This window comes from Oryx dammah, unplaced genomic scaffold (assembly GCF_014754425.2).
Source record: "Oryx dammah isolate SB20612 unplaced genomic scaffold, SCBI_Odam_1.1 HiC_scaffold_27, whole genome shotgun sequence".
Taxonomy (NCBI): Eukaryota; Metazoa; Chordata; class Mammalia; order Artiodactyla; family Bovidae; genus Oryx; species Oryx dammah.
Genome location: NW_024070211.1, coordinates 104,979,123 through 104,998,345, shown reverse-complemented (window position 1 = coordinate 104,998,345; position 19,223 = coordinate 104,979,123). Strand labels below are relative to the sequence as shown.

The 19,223-nt window shown below is 37.3% G+C and overlaps 1 protein-coding gene across 2 annotated transcripts in view; it reads right to left on the bottom strand.

Annotated features, from left to right (window-relative positions):
* LOC120854866 (sodium channel protein type 2 subunit alpha) overlaps positions 1–19,223 on the bottom strand; it is a 149,304-nt gene that overhangs the window by 76,051 nt on the left and 54,030 nt on the right. For both annotated transcript variants that reach the window (XM_040229255.1, XM_040229254.1), the window contains exons 2-7: positions 17,349–17,666; positions 16,340–16,458; positions 4,060–4,149; positions 3,201–3,329; positions 2,541–2,632; positions 1,388–1,660 (exon numbers count right to left, since the gene is read on the bottom strand). In XM_040229255.1, the coding sequence (XP_040085189.1) occupies positions 1,388–1,660; positions 2,541–2,632; positions 3,201–3,329; positions 4,060–4,149; positions 16,340–16,458; positions 17,349–17,615 (970 nt within the window). In that variant the 5' untranslated portion in view covers positions 17,616–17,666. The remainder of the gene's footprint in view (positions 1–1,387; positions 1,661–2,540; positions 2,633–3,200; positions 3,330–4,059; positions 4,150–16,339; positions 16,459–17,348; positions 17,667–19,223) is intronic.

Below are 19,223 nucleotides of genomic sequence, written 5' to 3'. Positions count from 1 at the left end.
AGGAAAGCCCATAAATAATGAAATTATTTGTTTTATTTATTCACTTAGCCAGTGAACCTTAATCTCTCCAGTATAAATCTTCATACTAATACTAACTCTTAAAACATTAATATAATGTGGGAAATGATAAATTTTCATATAGTTCTAAAAGTCATGAAAGTTACCTCAGACTAAGCATCCCTGTGGAATACTGATAATCAAGAGACCAATTGAAGTTGGCTAGTTAATTGTACACAGAGAATGAGGAATTTGGACATTCCAATGACAAATTCAATGCCTTCACTAAGAAATTATACTGAAGTATGTGTGTGTGTTTAGTTGCTAAGTCATGTCTGACTCTAGACTCCATGGACTGTAGCCTGCCAGGCTGCTCTGTCCATGGGATTTCCCAGGCAAGAATACTGGAGTGGTTGCCATTTTCTTCTCCAGAGGATCTTCCCAGTCCAGGGATCAAACCCACATCTCCTTCATTGGAAGGCAGATTCTTTACCGCTAAACTACTAAAGCCCTATACTGAAGTATATCATTACTATGTTTTTAAGTCCATCTCTAAAATAAAATTAAACAATTCTAATACAATGATTGATACCAAAGAGATAAGTTGGAATAAAAATATTATAAAGGTAGGTTTTGAGTTTATACTTTCTCATTCATAAGTGATGCTTGACTAAGGCTGCTTAACTTAATTTTATGATGAGTACACAAATTCAGATTTCATCTTGATTTTTCTACTCCCAGATACATCATAAGTGCTCAGTAAATATATTGAGTCAAATTCCTCAGTCTTCTTAGCAATCCATTTCAGTAAAATACACTGAATACTTAAAATTACTGATTTATTTATTAAGATGACTGAAAACTCTTGATCAATGTCTTTCGAATAAATATTTTTGTTTATACAGCATTATATTGTATTTCTTTCAAGACTCACTGGGGAAAAGAATATGTCTTCAAATGGTAGCTTTTATTATGTTGATCAAAAGATAAGGAAAAAGGAGTAAGGTATCACTTGATTTCTATATCACATATATTGCATACATGTGAGCTCAGTCGCCTCAGTCATGTCTGACTCTTTGCAATCCCGTAGACTGTAGCCCACCAGGCTCCTCTGTCCATGGGATTCTCCAGGCAAGAATACTAGAGTGGGTTGCCATGCTCTCCTCCAAGGGATCTTCCCAACCCAGGAATCAAACCGGTGTCTCTTGCATTACAGGCAGATTCTCCACCACTGAGCCACCAGGGGACTTCCCATCACATATATTAAGTTATCTTAAACTGGCCTAACTAATTTGGTTCACATCAAAATTGAGACAATTTTCACTATATATATATATTTAAAAATATTTAAAGGACTAAATAGCTTAATGATTAAAAGAGTATATCTTACTTTTATCTTCAATATATTCATCCCAATTAAACATGCTCACTGTCCTGTTGAAAGTGGTACCATTCCCATCCAATGAGTTATTAAAGAAGGAAGTGATGTTTAGTTCAAAGGAAGAATTATCTGGGGGCCATTGCAAACATTTGTTTCGCAGGTTGCCCATAAACAGCTGTAATCCTATTAGTGCAAACACGCTTAGGCAGAACACAGTCAGGATCATTACATCTGAGAGCTTCTTCACCGACTGGATTAGGGCCCCCACGATGGTCTTCAGGCCTACAAATAAAATCAAAGGGAGGAATTTAAGTGTACTATTCAACAGCTATGTTATAGAGAAAAACATCAGGAGCTTGTCCTGGAAAATAAAGATATCATGCAGAATGCCAACACTATTAGTTTAATGTTTGTGACTGAATAACACTTTCATGAAAAGCCCGCCAGCTGGTGAAAATGAATGAAAGCAGAATTTGTATTTTCATTAGAAAACCGTGAATGGAAACAAACCAAAAGTGTATTTCCAAATACTCCTCAGAGCAAAAGAAATGGTTTTGATATTCATGCTTAAACATCAACCTTGTATAAAGACTTTGCTTTTATTTGCAGATGTCTTACTCCCTAACCTCTCACTGGTTTTAGAAAGTCTGTATGAATAATATAGTAAGAAATCTTGAAGTCACTGAATTATGAGGTTATATATTGGTGAATTCTATCAGCTTGAGAATGGGTTAAAAAAGGAAGACATCTGAAAACTGAGTCCCATGCAGCACTCATGCTATCTCTCGCTCTTTTATTTATTTGAAGTTAACATAATTACCAATTTTAGACCTAACTGGTCAAATTTGCATCAGTTCAAATGCCTCATAGTTTAGCTTCTATGCGGAAAGCTTGATGTTACAGGACGCAAACCATGTAGCCTGTTACTGCAAATGCCTCATGCAAAAACTTGTTAAACTCAAAGGCTGATTTAGAACCGATCATTTTAAAGAAAACAACTAGTAAAAGCAAAGAATCAAATCCATCCAAAACCTGATGTATTGATTCTTGCTTTTTTACAAACATTTGCAATAAGTGAAAAGCAGCAAGGCTTACGCACAAAAGCTGTGATTGCACCACTAATGCTGCTGAAGTCAGCCTCGGTGTTTAACCTAGCTCTCACCTGGAATGACTGAAATTGTTTTCAAAGCTCGGAGAACTCTGAAGGTTCTCAACGCTGAGACATTGCCCAGGTCCACAAACTCTGTCACATATCTGTAATAGGGAGTTCACACACAAACACAATAACAGGACACAAGAAACAGTTGGAGATATAAGGGGCCTACCACCTTATACCGGTTTCTTCTTACCTGGAATTACAGAAATAGTTTTCAAAGCTCTCAAGACTCTGAAAGTTCGAAGAGCTGAAACATTGCCTAGGTTTACAAATTCTGTTACATACCTGTAGAATTAAATCAGAGTTATTCAGAATTTAGGGAAATCTAAGTTGGTCTTTCAACAAGACCTTTTCAACTTCAGTGAGTGTTGCCATCATATTTTCCAATTAAGAGGAAAATGGCATTGTTGTTGATCATAATCTCTATTACTTGGGAAACATTTTATTGCTTTATACACTAATTGAAATCAAAGCCATGTAATTTACTATGATAGTCCCTAACTTCTCCAAAGTGCATAATTTGATTGGAAGAAAAAATATCCTAAATTCACAGGGTAACCAAGAAACATGCTTGATTTGTTAAAGGAAGCTACCAAGGAGAAATACAGTATAGGCTTCCACTAATGATTTAGTCTTCCTGGACAGGAAATGTATTAAGGTACTTACGCAAAAGTAATGACTGTGAAATCCAACCAATTCCATGGGTCCCGTAGAAATGTGAAATCTTCTAAACAAAAGCCCCTTGCAAGTATTTTTATAAGTGATTCAAAAGTATAAATCCCTGTAAAGGTGTACCTGAGAGAAAATAGCCAAGCCCACATTAAAGATCCTGAAGGTAATTTACATGTAAATATATTAAAGGAGAAAAACAACAAATAAAAATTAGAAGGTTCTATATAGGTCTATATTGGTCTTCCCATGATTTAGACCGTAGTTAGGGCTTAAGGAAAAAAAAAGAAATGTTACATACTGAAAGACATTTTCATTGACTATATATGAGTATTGTACTTGCTTACATTAATTAATTTTAAGGCCCAAATAACATGATTCTATACATATTAAATGAAATACTCTGGCTTTGGTCTAATTTAAGCAAGCAGTTATCAATACAAAAATAAATTAAGGCTTTTTTGTTTAATAAAGTGTGCCTCATTAAGAGCCATGAAATATAAACTAATAAATCATAGAAAAGTGATAGCTATGAGGAAAAGAACATATAAACTATGTATCAATTTATCATCAGATACTAGTAATCACTGATAATCTTGAAAAGAGTGTGAGACTCACGAGGAAGATAAAGGGCTATACATATTGGCAGTCAAATCTGAGTAGCTGAATGAGCCAGTGCAAGCTTTGTACTACAGAAAATCAGTGGTTGAAATAAACTTGAGTCACTGTGTAACTGGTTTGGAGTAGCCAGTACAGTTTGCTGAAGAAACTGATGAGGTGTGAAGGTGATAGAAGCACAATTCAAAACATAAAGGGACAACAATTTTGCAAGATTAAAAAAAAATCTTCTACTTACTCCACATTTTTTGTCCAGTCTGGAGGGTTACTCATGGTCATAAATACACAGTTGGTAAGAATAGTGCACATAATGAGCACATTGAATAAAGTAGAAAAATACCGTCAAGGAAGACAAAGGTCAATGTAAACTTTCACTTTCATATACCATTATGTCTTTTAGCATTATGAAGTTTAGAACTGTTATGATCCTATGATTTTATTATTGAGCTTGCTTTTTCCATTTCCGTAATTTTAGCAACTCCATACTTAAGTCACGTCAGGCCAAGCCATGAAGTATTTTGAGGCTATCTATGTCATTTTGGTATTGAAAAAGATTAAACACACAAAAATTAGTGCACTGGTAAATAATTCATCAATTTACTAAAGTGCAAGCTCAGCACATATGAAGACTCTGACAAAAATTCAAAAGGAGATTTCAGGTAACAGTTGTTCCTCATTATCTGTGGGGGATTAATTCCAGGACCCACAGTAGATACCAGAATCCAAGGATGCTCAGATCTCATAAGGCCCCTCTGTCTCCATGGGTTCTGTCTCCTCAGATTCAAACCATGGATCTTGAACACTGTACACCATCTACTATTGGCTAAATCTGTAGATATAGAACCCACAGATACAAAACCTGCAGATAGGGAGGGCCAACTGTAACTGGATGTATTATAATCCATCCTAAGGATAACCTGGTTGGAATATTCTTAATAAAATTCTAAGTGGAGTATATAATACACAGTGATTGATCATTAAATTCCAGATAGTAAAAAAAAGATGACTGGTGTTAGTACTGGCATTTCGTGGGTTTGCAACTGTGGCCAAATTACTAATTTTTTTCCCTAAGCCTTGGTTCATTTTGCTACACCATGGAAAAAGAAAAAGCATTTCATAGGATTGCTGTCAGGATCAAATTAGTTAAAATATATTAAATCTCTTGCAACTTAATGTGCCTTATACGGTAGATAATCAATAAATTACTTTCCTAATTTCCTAAACCATAGAGAACACTACTTATAACAAATATCTGGTTTTTCTCATTCTACCCCACTTTGCCCATGTGTGTAGAGATAGCCAATGCCCTTCACCCTCCTTTGTGATGAAAAACAGCAACAAAAAATTCTTTAAGAAAGCATTTGGAGAAGGAAATGGCAACCCACTCCAGTGTTCTTGCCTGGAGAATCCCAGGGACGGGGGAGCCTGGTGGCCTGCCATCTATGGGGTCACACAGAGTCGGACACGACTGAAGTGACTTAGCAGCAGCAGCAGCAGTCAAATATTTGAAATAACTTTCTTTCATAGTTAATAAAGAGCACAAGAGGGATTCAGTTGTAGTTTTGCAAAACAAGAGCTTTATCAAGGTACATTTAGAAAATGGATAAAAATTCCAGAATGAATAAATGCTATTAATGTCCCTTCTCACTCTACTTTTAATCATAAATCTTCATATTACTTACACATAGCAAAATATCAGCACGATTTTAAGTGCAACAAAATAGAACAGCATTGTGTTGCCGTTGTGTTGCCAATATGTTGTGTTATGTATTGTGTTAATCTATAAAAGAAGTTTCTTTGCACCTTCAACTGACTTTAGTCAAAGCAATCACTGATTTTTCATTTTGACTGGCAGTGATGCAGGGCACACACTTAATTCTCAGCTTGTTCAAATGCGTTCACATGAAAACACTCAAGTGAATGATGTGGATCAGCCATGTGAGGGCACTACAACGCAGAGAACACAGAAAAATACCAGTTCAAAGAAAAAATATTTTTCCTTTCTTGCTAAAAAGAAGCAAAAAATAAGATAAATTTAAGGATGACTTCATCATTAGTATATAAGACTAGCAGATCCTGTGTCTGTTAGGTTGCTGGCCCTACTGAAGCGGGCGGCAGAGGATGAGATGGCTAGATAGCATCACTGACTCAATGCACACGAATCTGGCAATGGCAGCCCACTCCAGTGCTCTTGCCTGGAAAATCCCATGGACGGAGGAGCCTGGTGGGCTGCAGTCCATGGGGTCGCTAACAGTTGGACATGACTGAGCGACTTCCCTTTCACTTTTCACTTTCATGCATTGGAGAAGGAAATGGCAACCCACTCCAGTGTTCTTGCCTGGAGAATCCCAGGGACGGGGGAGCCTGGTGGGCTGCCGTCTATGGGGTCGCACAGAGTCGGACACGACTGAAGTGACTTGGCAGCAGCAGCAGCAGTGGATGGCAGAGGAGCCTGGAAGGCTACAGTCCATGAGGTCACAAAGAGCCAAACATTACTTAGTGACTGAACAATTATAACCTACTGTAGAAAACAACCCCTTGGCAGATTGGCATCATTCAAAATACATAGTTCCCAGCCTCAAACATGGTCAACACAGTCTTAATATTTCTCCACTTCACTGTCCCCACTACTCTACAAAGATAATTCTGAATATTCTCCACTCTTCTTTGATCTCCAATCTTCTTCCTTCGCTACACATTTCAAACTCATGACCTTATTTCCTATTTTATTGAGAGAAGAGATAGCAGAAGGTCATATCTTTACTTCCTAACCCCAAAGTGACAAACTCTCTGTATTGAGATTCTTTCCTCCTTCCCATTTCAATGGAGGGAGTTGTCAACCCATCTACCCAAATTGTGGACACCTTCCACCTTTCCAGAACACTTCAGCAATCTCTTATCACTTTCTTCTCTTATCTTTAATATCTCCATTAGTAACTCTATCTGATCTTACAATCAACACAAACTTGCTTAATTCTCTCTTACCTTTTTAGTATAAAAGAGAATACTGTCCTATAGCCCACAATCCTCTAACCACTTATAGACTTCTCTTTTCCAATTTCACAGCCAAACTTCTTAGAAGAGATGTTTATTTTTACTTTCTTTCATTTATCTACCACATCCTCAGCCTACCAGTTTTCTTCCCAAATATGACAAACATCTTCATGTTGTGTAACTGAAAACAAAAGGATAATTTTGAGTTCTTCTCTGACTTGTTCTCTCAATAGTTTGACAAGCCTGATTCTTCCCCTTTTAATGTTCTCTTACTTTTCCTTTCATGAGATCCCAATCCTTTGATTTTTTATGCTTCACGGGCAAAAATTTTTTAATATCCTTTGAAATGTTATATTTCCTTTTTTAACAAGAAGGACAGAGGATATCCAAGTCATTTTCCCTCTCTTGCTGTATTTATCCTAGCAGAGCTCATTAACACACATAGCTCCAAACACATTTACATACCCACTGATCTCAAGTGTTTTTCTCCAGACTAGCCCTCTCTAGCTCAAGGAACTATGTATGGGCTTCCCTGGTGGCTCAGATGGTAAAGCATCTGCCTGCAATGCAGGAGACCTGGGTTCAATCCCTGGATCAGGAAGATCCCCTGGAGGAGGAAATGGCAACCCACTCCAGCACTCTTGCCTGAAAAATCCTATGGAGGAGCCTGGTAGGCTACAGTTCAGGAGGTCACAGAGTCGGATACGACTGAGCTACTTCACTTTAGCCCTCTCTTCTGAACTCAGTAATCCATATCACCCAACTCCATATTACATCTGCACTTATGTGCACTTATTTCATGGACACTTCAAATTTTTTTGATTTCTAAAAATAAACTAACAATGTTTTTTTCCTATCCCTCTTCTCTTCTCAAATACCGCTCCTTTGACATCTCTGTATCATAATGTCTCATGATTTAGCCAGGCTGAATGTGAGATTTTGTCACCTGATGTGACGAACTGACTCATTGGAAAAGACCCTGATGGTGGGGAAGATTGAAGGTAGGAGGAAAAGGGGATAACAGAGGATGAGATGGTTGGATGGCATCACTGACTTGATGGACATGAGTTTGAGCAAGCTTTAGGAGTTGGTGATGGACAGGGAAGCCCGACGTGCTGCAGCCATGGGGTTGCAAAGAGGAGGACATGACTGAGAGACTGAACTGACTGACTGACTCAGCCAGGAACCTAGGAGCCATCTTGCATTTTTCTCTTCCCTGAACCTCCACATTCAACTTAACACCAAATATTGTCAATTCTACCTGCTATGCCTGGATTCAGTGCACTTTTCCCACAATCCTCATAACACTACCTAGTCTAGGTATCCATCAAATCTAATGTAAATTACTGTAATTTCACCCAAGCTGTTCTTTCTGAACCCATGCTTGACTCTATTCAATCCTTTCTGCACACTGTACCAAAATGACCTTTGTAAGTCTAATTTGGATCATTTCAATAGCTTTCCACTACCTTAGGATGATGATCAAATATATTAACAAACAAACAGTGGAGAGTCTAGGAAGTCTAATTCTTGTTCACCCTAAGTTCAGCTTCCTTAGTCCTCATTTCACTTTCCCAGGTCTGACATTATTGCCATTGTTTTAGGTCATGGAATGAAGCAGTCTTTTTCAAGTCAGGATCTTAACAAATGTTACCTCTTTCCCCTGAATATGCTCTTTACCTTATGCCAACTCAAACTTTTCCTCCAGCACTCAGATTAGAAGTTATTTTCAGTAAAACCTGGGCACAATAGCACCTTTCCCGATTAGGTCTATCAGTAATATATCCTTGAAGCTCCAGATGCTATTCTTCCAGCGCCTGATTTTTTTCCACTAGATGGTCAACTTCATGAGGGCCATGTCTATAGGGCTCACCGCCATTTACCCTTGCCATTTTGTAGGGTCAGTCGACTATTGAATGACGTCAGTTTGGAACCTTGTTTACTACTAAGTGAAGTACATTTTTCCTTTTTAGCGATATATTTATAAATATGGATCAAAAATACAGCATGAAATTTGTTTCCACATATATCAAGTGCACAGGTTTCTACATTTTTTGAAAGAGAGAACACTGGATAAATACAAAGTGGAAATTAAAAGGCTCATGAGATTTATGTCACATAATAGATTGAGCCATGGTTTTATGTCCCTTAAAAAATTTACTGCTTATAATGATAAAATTTAAGTATATATAATAAAGTAAAATATATATTTAAACTTTAATAAATAGAAAGAATAAATATTACCCAGTAAGTCAAAATGAATAAATCGTTACACTCAAATTAGTGTTTTTTACATTGAATGACTATCAAGAAATGACTATTTTTAAAAAAAATACATTTAACTTTACGATCCTGACAAATGATCAAAAAGGAAACCAAATAAAACTATTTTTCTTTTAAATCAAATAAGAGATAACTAGAGTCAGCTTTTTATGCTTTTAGTTTAATAGATAATCTCCAAATAGAGAGTTTCAAAATCCATTACTTTGTAAAATCACTACAAATTTATTTTATCAGTTTCATACCTGGAGTCTCATACCTTTAAGTTACCTGGAGTCTGGTGAGTGATTGAAATAGTAAGATTTCAGTAATGATAACAAATATACAAATATTTTTAAAAAAGTATAGATGTGGTATTGGTGATACCATACCCTGAAAAAATATAGAAATTCCACGTCAAGGCAGATTTCAAAGGGCCAGAACTAGTAACAAAATGCATATGTTGTTGTTGTTAAGTCATTAAGTCGTGTCCAACTCTTTTGCCAGCCCATGGACTATATAGCCCACCACGCTCTTCTGTCCACCGAATTTCCCAGGCAAGAATACTAGAGTAGGGTACCATTTCCTTCACCGGGGAATCCTCCTGACTCAGGGATTAAACCCTTGTCTCTTACATTGGCAGGTGGCTTCTTTACTACTTAGCCACCAGGGAAGCCCAAAATGCATGTATTTATTTTCTAAATATATAGCACATAAAGTACATTTTTTCAGAAGAACAATGAATCCTAGAATAGTATTTCCTTATCAGACTTTGTATATAAATAAAAATAGAGGCAGGGTAACCTCATGTAATATCAAGAAAAAAAGGATTTTTTAAATCTATTAATTTCTCTATACCAGGTATTCATAAAAATGTGTTAACCTTTTGATTGGTAGTAACCTGTCAGTTCGGAGAAGGCAATGGCACCCCACTCCAGTACTCTTGCCTGGAAAATCCCATGGACGGAGGAGCCTGGAAGGCTGCAGTCCACGGGGTCGCTACAAGTCGGATACGACTGAGCAACTTCACTTTCACTTTTCACTTTCATGCATTGGAGAAGGAAATGGCAACCCACTCCAGTGTTCTTGCCTGGAGAATCCCAGGGACAGGGGAGCCTGGTGGGCTGCTGTCTATGGGGCTGCACAGAGTCGGACACGACTAAAGTGACTTAGCAGCAGCAGTAGCAACCTGTCAGTTGGCAAGTCTAAAATATTTCCTGTGTGTATGATGAGGAAAGACTTCTTCATATTCATACTGAAAATGCCTTACATAACCTCTGACCTGGGAATTAGATGATTAAAGTACTGGCATGCCTACCCCTATATCCACGTGGGTAGGATGCAGCAGCATGAGTTTTAAAGCAATAAACTGTGGATCAGACGCATCCTTTACCAGTCACATGGGCTTCAGCAAGTTAATTGTTTAAGGCTCAGTTTTCTTATGCAAATACAGATAATAATACCAATACTTTTTTAGTGAATAGTTATCTTTATTACTATTAATCTTTTGTTTATTAAATATAAAAACATAGGGCATTTCTTTGTTTTCTTAAGGAAGGGAAAGGCATTGTTCTGTTCAGGGATTTTGTAATAATACATAATATCCAGAGAAGCTGCAGAGACATTTTTTACTTAAAATGTATATGAACTAGAGGCAGAAGATAGTTTTATCTAAGAGATTTTTAACATAGAGAATTTAAGCAGAGTAAGATAGGCCTCTTTCTACCTAGTCGTACATATTTGCGAGGCAGCAGAAATGTCAATTAAATGTCACATATATACTGTTAACTCTTGAGTTGTTTAATTTTGTTATTAACAAATTCCTAACTATGTGATGACATGTGGTAACTTTTGAGCATTGAAAGCAGGAAAAAGAGAAACAGTAAGTTGTGAACCCTTCTTTCCCACAGACCTCTATAATATTTGCACAGAAAACCATGTTGTTTTTGATTTCTAATAGATACCATATAATTTTGGGATGAGCTAAAAAGCTCACTTCCTGTTTCATCATCAGTAAGTTGGAGCCACTGAAAACAACCTTTGAGATACACAGAAACACAGGTAGGTAAATTATGTACCCCTAATACATAATTTATACCTGAGGGCTTAGAAATCCGTTAGATAGAAACAGCAAAGATAGAAACTGCAGTTTCTGTTAGATAAAAACTGCAAAGCATACTGGGCTGACAATTAAAGACAGTCTGAAGTTTTGGCCTTGCCACTTACATAAAATGTAGTCTTATAAAACAGTGACTAAACATGTCTGGGCCTCAGTGAACTCATCTGCAAAGTGAGATTGTGGTCGGGACTGACCACATTATGTTTCCACCACTCAACAGCTTCTAACTCTGGTGCTGTATAAACATTCTGTTTGCAAAATCAAGCCTCAAGAGACTAGAGATTTGTACAGAATTTGTTTGTGGAATTGCTTAAATAATATGAGACTGTTTCTTTGCTAATCTTGCAGCACTTGCTCCTGGAATTGTAGCTAGTACTACCAAGAATAGCTGTCCTAGCTACAAGTCATCAAGTTCCTACCAAGTGCTGTATCAACCCTGAATATTCTCTGGAAGGACTGATGCTGAAGGTGAGGCTCCAATACTTTGGTCACCAGATATGAAGAGCCAACTCATTGGAAAAAGACCTTGCTGCTGGGAAAGATTGAGGGCAGGAGGAGAAGGGGGTGACAAAGGATGAGGTGACTGGATGGCATCATCGACTCAATGGACCAAAGTTTGAGCAAACTCAGGGAGATAGTGAAGGACAGGCAGCCCATAGAGTTGCAAAGAGTCAGCCATGACTGAGAGACTGAACAACAACCCAGTGCTAGGCACAGGGTCAGGTACTTATCTAGTGATTATTATTAATGTTTAAATTAGGACCACAAAATATAGATGCACAAAGTGAGATTCAAAACATCTGGAGTAACTCGGACCAAGGTCATAGAGCCAATAAGTAAATCTCAGAGGTAGGGTTTGAATTCAGGTTTTCTGATTCCAAAATCTGTTTTTTATTTTCCTAACCTGTATGAATGATGGGCAATTCTGCATTACTGTGTGATCTGGAGTGTTTTAGGTCTTTCTCATCACTTTAAATACCATCTGTACAGCAACATCATGAGGACTACATCTCTCAAAGTTTTACCTCCAGCCCAACCCTTTCCTGAACTCCAGACTTGCATTCCATTTAACATCTCTGCTCCTCCACTGAGTGTCTGACAGGCTTCTCAAAAACAAATAAACAAACAAATGTTCAAATTCCAGCTCTTGATTTTACCCAGCATATCTCTCCACCTAATGTTGTCTGTCCCAAGCTCAAGGAGCTACACTTTTCTTTCTTGACCATGCTAAACACCTAGAGTCCTCCTTAGTTCTGCTCATTTCCTCACACCCCACATCCAATTGATCAGCATAACCTTTCAGCTTTTCTGAAAAACACAACTGAATTTGATGACATTTGCTACCCTCATCGCTTCCACCAAAGCCACCAGCATCCTCTGTCTTCATAAAGGCAGTAAACCCCCAATCTATTTTCTTACTTCCACCCTTTCCCCTCAGGCAATCTGTTCTCTACACAGCAGCCAGAGTGATCTTTTTCAAATCTGACTCAGGTGATGACATTCTTCTGCTGAAAACCCTCCAGTCTTCTCTCTCCATCTCATTCAGGGTAAACTGGGTGTCTTACCAACCACCTACAATGTCAGCCCTGACCTCCACTCTCAATGACCTCACCCCCTTCTACTCTCTACCTTTCCCACTCTCCTCCGGGCACTCTGGGCTCCTGGTTGACTCTCGAATACACCAGGTACACTTCTACGTTCATCCTTCACCTTCATATTTGCTATTCACCTTTCTCCTTAGATTTCCACGTTGCACTTCCTCACTTTCTTTGGATCTTTACTCAGATGCTATCTTTTCAGAGAGGACTTCCCTGATCATATGATTTAAAACAGTACCTCGCTACTCTTCTCTTTTTATACAGCTTTATTTTTCTTGATAGCATTTATCACTACCTGACACTAGCTGAATTGTTTGTATTATCTCTCTCCTCTCAAACACACACATACACATGAATACAGCTACTTGACAGCAGGGACTAGCAGGTTTTATGTTGCATCACAGTGTCTAGAAGAACATTTGCCACACAGTAGGTACTTAGTAAATATTTGCGAATGAACAAATGAATAACAAATGCAAAGTGAAGGAGAGTGTGCATATTAAGCTAAAATAATAAAAAATTGACATGCAACACACTGAAAATTCTGATAGGAAATTTTAGGAATATGGATACATTTTTACTTGTTTACTATCTAGAAAACATAACCATATTTTATTTAACTATCAAAACAAGATAATAGGCACATCAAAAGCATTTTCAGTTTTTGAAATATACTCTGGCAAAAATAGAGTAAGCTAAGATTTTTCTGCCAAAATCAAGACACAAAGCTAATTTGATATGCAAGAATGCCTAATGAAGATAACAGCTCCTTAAGAAATAAGTCAAGGTTTTCATTGGAAATAAAGATACCAGTCTAGGTTTAAAATGCCACTTTTTTTTTCTTTTACTGTGAATGACCATTTTATGGATTATAAACTAATGATAATAAATACACAATGCCCTCTTAACTGTGCCTAAAATGCACATAGCAACCTCAAGCATTTTTATCTTATAGCAAAAGGCACTTAAAATTAGAAAACCAGGATTTGAGCTTAGGATGTGCATTGTGAGGAATAAAAAAAGTCACTGAGAAAGTTACCTGCCACTGTACAGTATTATTTACAGCAAAGTTCACTAGGACATACAGTCAAATGTGCATTATCACCAAAAAACCAAAGAATGTGTCTATCTTCTATCTCTACTCCAAGTTAAGATAGCTCAGATAGAATAGTCTAATTTAGGCAATCAGAGATTTTTTTTAAATCTACTTTTTCTGCATTAGAAGAAATGTGTAGCTCCATGCCACTTGTAAGGTTCTAGGAGAGTCAAACATTCAGTTCAGAAAATCTTAGATTTATCTGGCTGCCTTCACATTTCAACTTACACCACTGCAGCCCTCCTGACAACTGTGCCCCTTGAAGATTTTCTTTCTTCTGGGAAGCAAGTGCAAACTTTCAAATTCTTCAAATTCAAATAATATCTTGGTTCCTAAAGAGAGCCCACCATAAACTTGGTCTTCAATGCCCAGAGTCTCTGATCAGAACTTCTAAATCTACTCTCATCCTCTGCCACTGGAAGTTTCTTTTCTCAGAAGGCTTTATGTTAAGATTCCTGGGTCTTCTAACTTCCTAGAACTTTTTGGAGTGGCAATGATATAATAGCTTTCATGAAATTTTCAAAAAAAATATACTATCTTCCCAAAAAAGTTTTAAAACAACAATAACAACAGTCCTGCCTTTTTTCTTTAATACTGAGCTTTCTTAATGTTATTTCTTCATTCATATTGAAGGCAAAATAGATTTTTCTGACCTCTTCAAAACTTCCATTTGTCACTTGTTTTGCATCTAATCATTTAACTTCTTGACTCATTTGTCACTTACTTCTTCAATTCATATTCTCCCAGTATTTACTATAACCAGAGCAATGGGCTAAGACAATTTTTTGACATGATTTCATGTATAAATTGCAATTACATAGGGATGAACAATTATTTTTAGATACAATGAATAATTTATGGAAAGATTTATTCAGAGCACAGATTTTAACTACTCGAACATCATAATGGACCATAACTTATAGTTCATGAGACTCAAATCTAAATCTCAACATTATTATTCATTCCTAAAGCTTATTATTCATTCAAAGACATTTTTTCTTTCTGTAAAACGTTTCTTTTATTTGAATAGCAGAAGTAAGGAATCATTATTGCTTAAAAAAACTGACAAGAAAATTATTAAATCTTAAAGCATAAATATGAAATTAAAATATGTCTATGCAAAACCTGGGGGTAATAGAGAGGAATGACCTAGAGGTTGAAAGGAAACTGAATTCCAGAATGCCATGCTTCTACAGATGTCATTTGCCTCATTGCCAGGCAAGTCTGGGGACATGTTTTACAGCCCAACACCCAGAACTGAGATGAGTTCCCTGTATCAAGTTTATTCTATCTCCTGAATTCCTTATCTTATCTAACTCCCTACCATATCAAATTGAATTATTTTCTAGGCCTGCTAGGGAAAGTAAGCTTTTACACTGTAAGCCTTGAAGGAGGCCCTGGACTGACCATGTTGTAAATCAAAGGCGATGACTCTTTCTAATTAGGAAACAAAATTTAAAGTTGTCCTATCTGAGACTTTGCTTGAGTTTCAGTTTCCCCTTCCTTACCTCTGGTTCCTGACACGTATCAGTTCCTTATCCCAAGGCTGCTGTGTTCTTCCCATAAATGTCCCTGACTGACATAGCCCGTCTTCCAAACCTTTGCCTCCTTGGTTTTTCCAGGCGTGGCTTTCAGTCAGACCACTGTCCCTGGTCTGGAAGAAAACTTCTCATTTACAACTACTCTATTTAACTTAAATCAAATCACTATCTCCCACCAAGGGGTCATCAATTCCATTTCTAGGAAGTAGATACTTCATAAGGAGAATAAAGAATGAAATGAGGATGTATGTGGGAGGAGATAACTGCAGCAGAACCTGTGAGTTGAATAAAACACAGGAAGAAGTGACCAAAAACAAGAAAGGAAAATAAAATAGAAAATCAATGCAAATGACACTTAGGAAAAGAATTGGAAGAAATAATTGAAAGACTAAAGCATATACAGTCATATCACAATTATAAACATTTGTAACTCAAAGCTTTCAAATACTAAAGTGAAAAGTAGAAAGTAGTAAAAATTAAGATCAAAAAGAAATAAAATTGTATAATTCAAATTATGCAGATATATTCCAAACGTAAAAGTAGTAAAGAAAATTAGTTCACAGAGCTTATCCATTATATAACCTTGTAATATCTGAAGACTTATAAAAGGAGAGCCTGGTAACACTGTCAAAGTTAATGAAGAAGTCTTGGATATAGTAGGCAATTCAGAAGGGAGCAGAGGAAGAAAGAAATAAGTACTGAGTCAAGGAGAGGAGAAGTACTTAGAAGATGGGGAAAAGTGGTTCACTTACCTATGATCCCATTTGGCAATAATGCTAAACTGTTGAGGAAGAGGGAAAAAAGGAAAGAGCACATAATGTTGCCAACCACATACATTTTTGAAAAATTCCCAACTCAGTAAGTTAGTCAAAGAGCAAAATCATATAAGTGACTATTTGAAAAAAGGATATGAATGTACCAAAATCTTAATAGCTAATTTTCTAATAGGGTTGAAGGGAGTTAAAATGTACAGGGCAGGGGTGGCACTGAATCGAGAGATTGCTTTCCCTTTATTCAATACTATAAATGTCTGAAAAAGAAAACAAACACGAAAAACAGAATTTAGAAATGCAATATTAAACCTAAGAACAATTTGAGAAAAAAGTGATACAATTATTTTAGAAATATGATTTTATAAAATAATAATATACTAACTACCAACATATGACATGATGCTACATATTTTCTCTTTCTGAATGCTATAAACTCCCCTAATTTGGTGAGAGACATGAGGATTTAAAGAACATAAAGAAAATGTATAGTCATTACCATAGGCATACTTAGCATCACCATCAAGTTTTAATATCAGTATTTTCAAACTGTATTTATAATTCACAAAGAGCTCAAGAATGAGGCTTTGATTACTTTTTCAATTTGATAAAAGCCTTCTCACAGGAACTTCAGTGTTTTCTGGAGGTACTATTTGATCAAATGCTTTTAGGGGGCACTTAGAAGTTACCTGCTTTTATTTCTTCTTGAGGGAACCATGGAATGGGCAAAATTTATGATGTTAAGGAATAAACCTACTGAAGATCAAAGTACCTTTTGTAAAGCTAGATATTGTAAAGAGGACTTTGGATACTACTCCTGGAGATATTGTTTTTAATGCATAAAAAGTAAACTCCTTGTCTTTACTTTCTGCTTCACCACACTGTAAGGTGAGCAGACTTTTGCCCTTCCTCATTTTCCCCACTGAAAGATGCTCTTTCAGCTCTCTGCCTGTCCTGGCCACGGGTTCAAATAAGTGCTTCCCAAAGACTCTAGGACAACAGGGCCATGGCATGGTCAAGCCCATTACTACCATAGTGATACTTCAGACAGGGGGGAGGTGACATAACATTCTCCATCTAACATGCCTGGCACTAGCCCAGAAGCAATTAGGAAGTAGAGGAAATACAGGCAACTTGACTGAGAACTCACTTTCTTATTGATATAATAGGGATCCAGATCCTCCAGCGGCTCTGACACCATCTCTGGAGGAATGTCTCCATAAATAAATGGAAGGGATTTTCCTGCTTCCAAGTCACTATTTGGCTTTGGGCCACTTTCATCATCCTCATCCTTGCGCTCTTGTTTGGGTCTCTTAGCTTTCTCTTCTGCAATGCGTTGCTCAATAGCAGCAAGGGATTCCCTGGTAAAGAAGCGGAAGCTGTCAGGTCCTGGCGGTACCAGCACTGACTGTGCCATCTTTTCATCCTGCTCCTTTAATCACTGTTTAGCGCCTTGCATAAGAAAGTGCTATGGAAACAACAGAGAGAGAGAGAAAGACAGAGAGGGGAAAAAAAAGCAATGGTCATTAGGATAAAAGGGCAATGACATGATATTGAGATAACATACATATAAACGAAGCTATCTTAATATTTTACTAAGGAAGCTGCACTTGGCATTCAGGGGATTCGCCTGCATGCAGTTGTCTGCTTGCATGGAGATCTATCTTTCACATTCAGTAGGTGTCTATGAGGTAATCTAATCTCCCACTCCCAAAATGTTGTAAGTGAAAATATCCAACTCGGAGCTCAGAAATGGATAATACTGGTTTGTGCTTGCTGCTTCACTTGTGTGAATTATTTTGGCAGCCATCTTTTTCAGCATCCTTTCTGAAAAAAGAAAATATCAGAGATCTGTAACAAGAGATGAATAATCACTCAAAATTGTAGAACTGGGGTGTGTGAAGATCTTGCATATATCTCTCCATTTTTTTTTTCCGTGTTCCTTTTGGCCCACTCTCCGTGTTAAAGAGCTGATTTGAAAATCAATGCACCTGGTAAAGAGCTCTGGAAATCCTGAAATGCCAGGCTGTGGAAACCTAGGTAGATTCTACTTGAAAGCAAGGAGCGGGAAGGAGCAGGGGATGCCCGGTTGTATTTGGAATTGCTTGGAAGCTACACAGGAAGGGACCTGGCTCCTGCCAAACCAGGCAGGAAGTCACCCACGTCAGAGGTCTGGAGCTTGGACCCCCTGGTTGAGCACCTGCTGCTAGCTAGTGTAATTGCTTCTTAAATTAACAAATTTGCAGTACCTTAGGAAATACTGTAGAGATAGCTCATTTTCTCAAATGGTACCCATTTCTTAAAAATCCACATAGCAGATTTGAACTTGAAAAAATAATAAGTTTAAGATAGTTTATCTTTAACATGAGCTCCATTTATTTTGGTTTTTGTGGTAACATAAATGTGGTTTTACTGTATTCTAACCATATTTTACTGGGCTAGCATATATAACTTAAGTGAGCACACCAATCATTTCAAATGTTATCTCTGCATCAGTGGCAAGAGTTTCTGTGCTTTCTGAAATAATATAACCAAAATCTTGACGCCTGAATGCCACCTATATACAATCACTTATCTATTTTCCTTCTTTGTAAAATATCAGTCCATTTTAACCCTTACCCTACAGGAATGAGCATTACCATTTAATTATATGAGATGCATTATCTAAGAGTAAAATTCATTCATATCCAGGTCACTCCTGCAGCATATGTCAGATCAAATAGGGAAATCTAAAATAACATAATTACTGCATCATTTCCACATTTTTTTTGAAGTAGACCAGGACCTTTCAGCCACCAGCTAGCAGACTGCCCTCTTAGAATCACAGTGCCTCTAAAACATCCCTCATTTCCTCACCCATCCCCAGAGACCCTTATGCCTAGCGACAGGCACAGGAATGAAGAAGGTCCCGGCACACTTGAGGGAGGAAACTGCCATGCCTGGATGAGACATGCTAAAACATGCAGCCAGCAGCTTCAAAATGAAAGTGGTCCTCTGCAGATTCCCCCAGGATTCTACTGTAAAG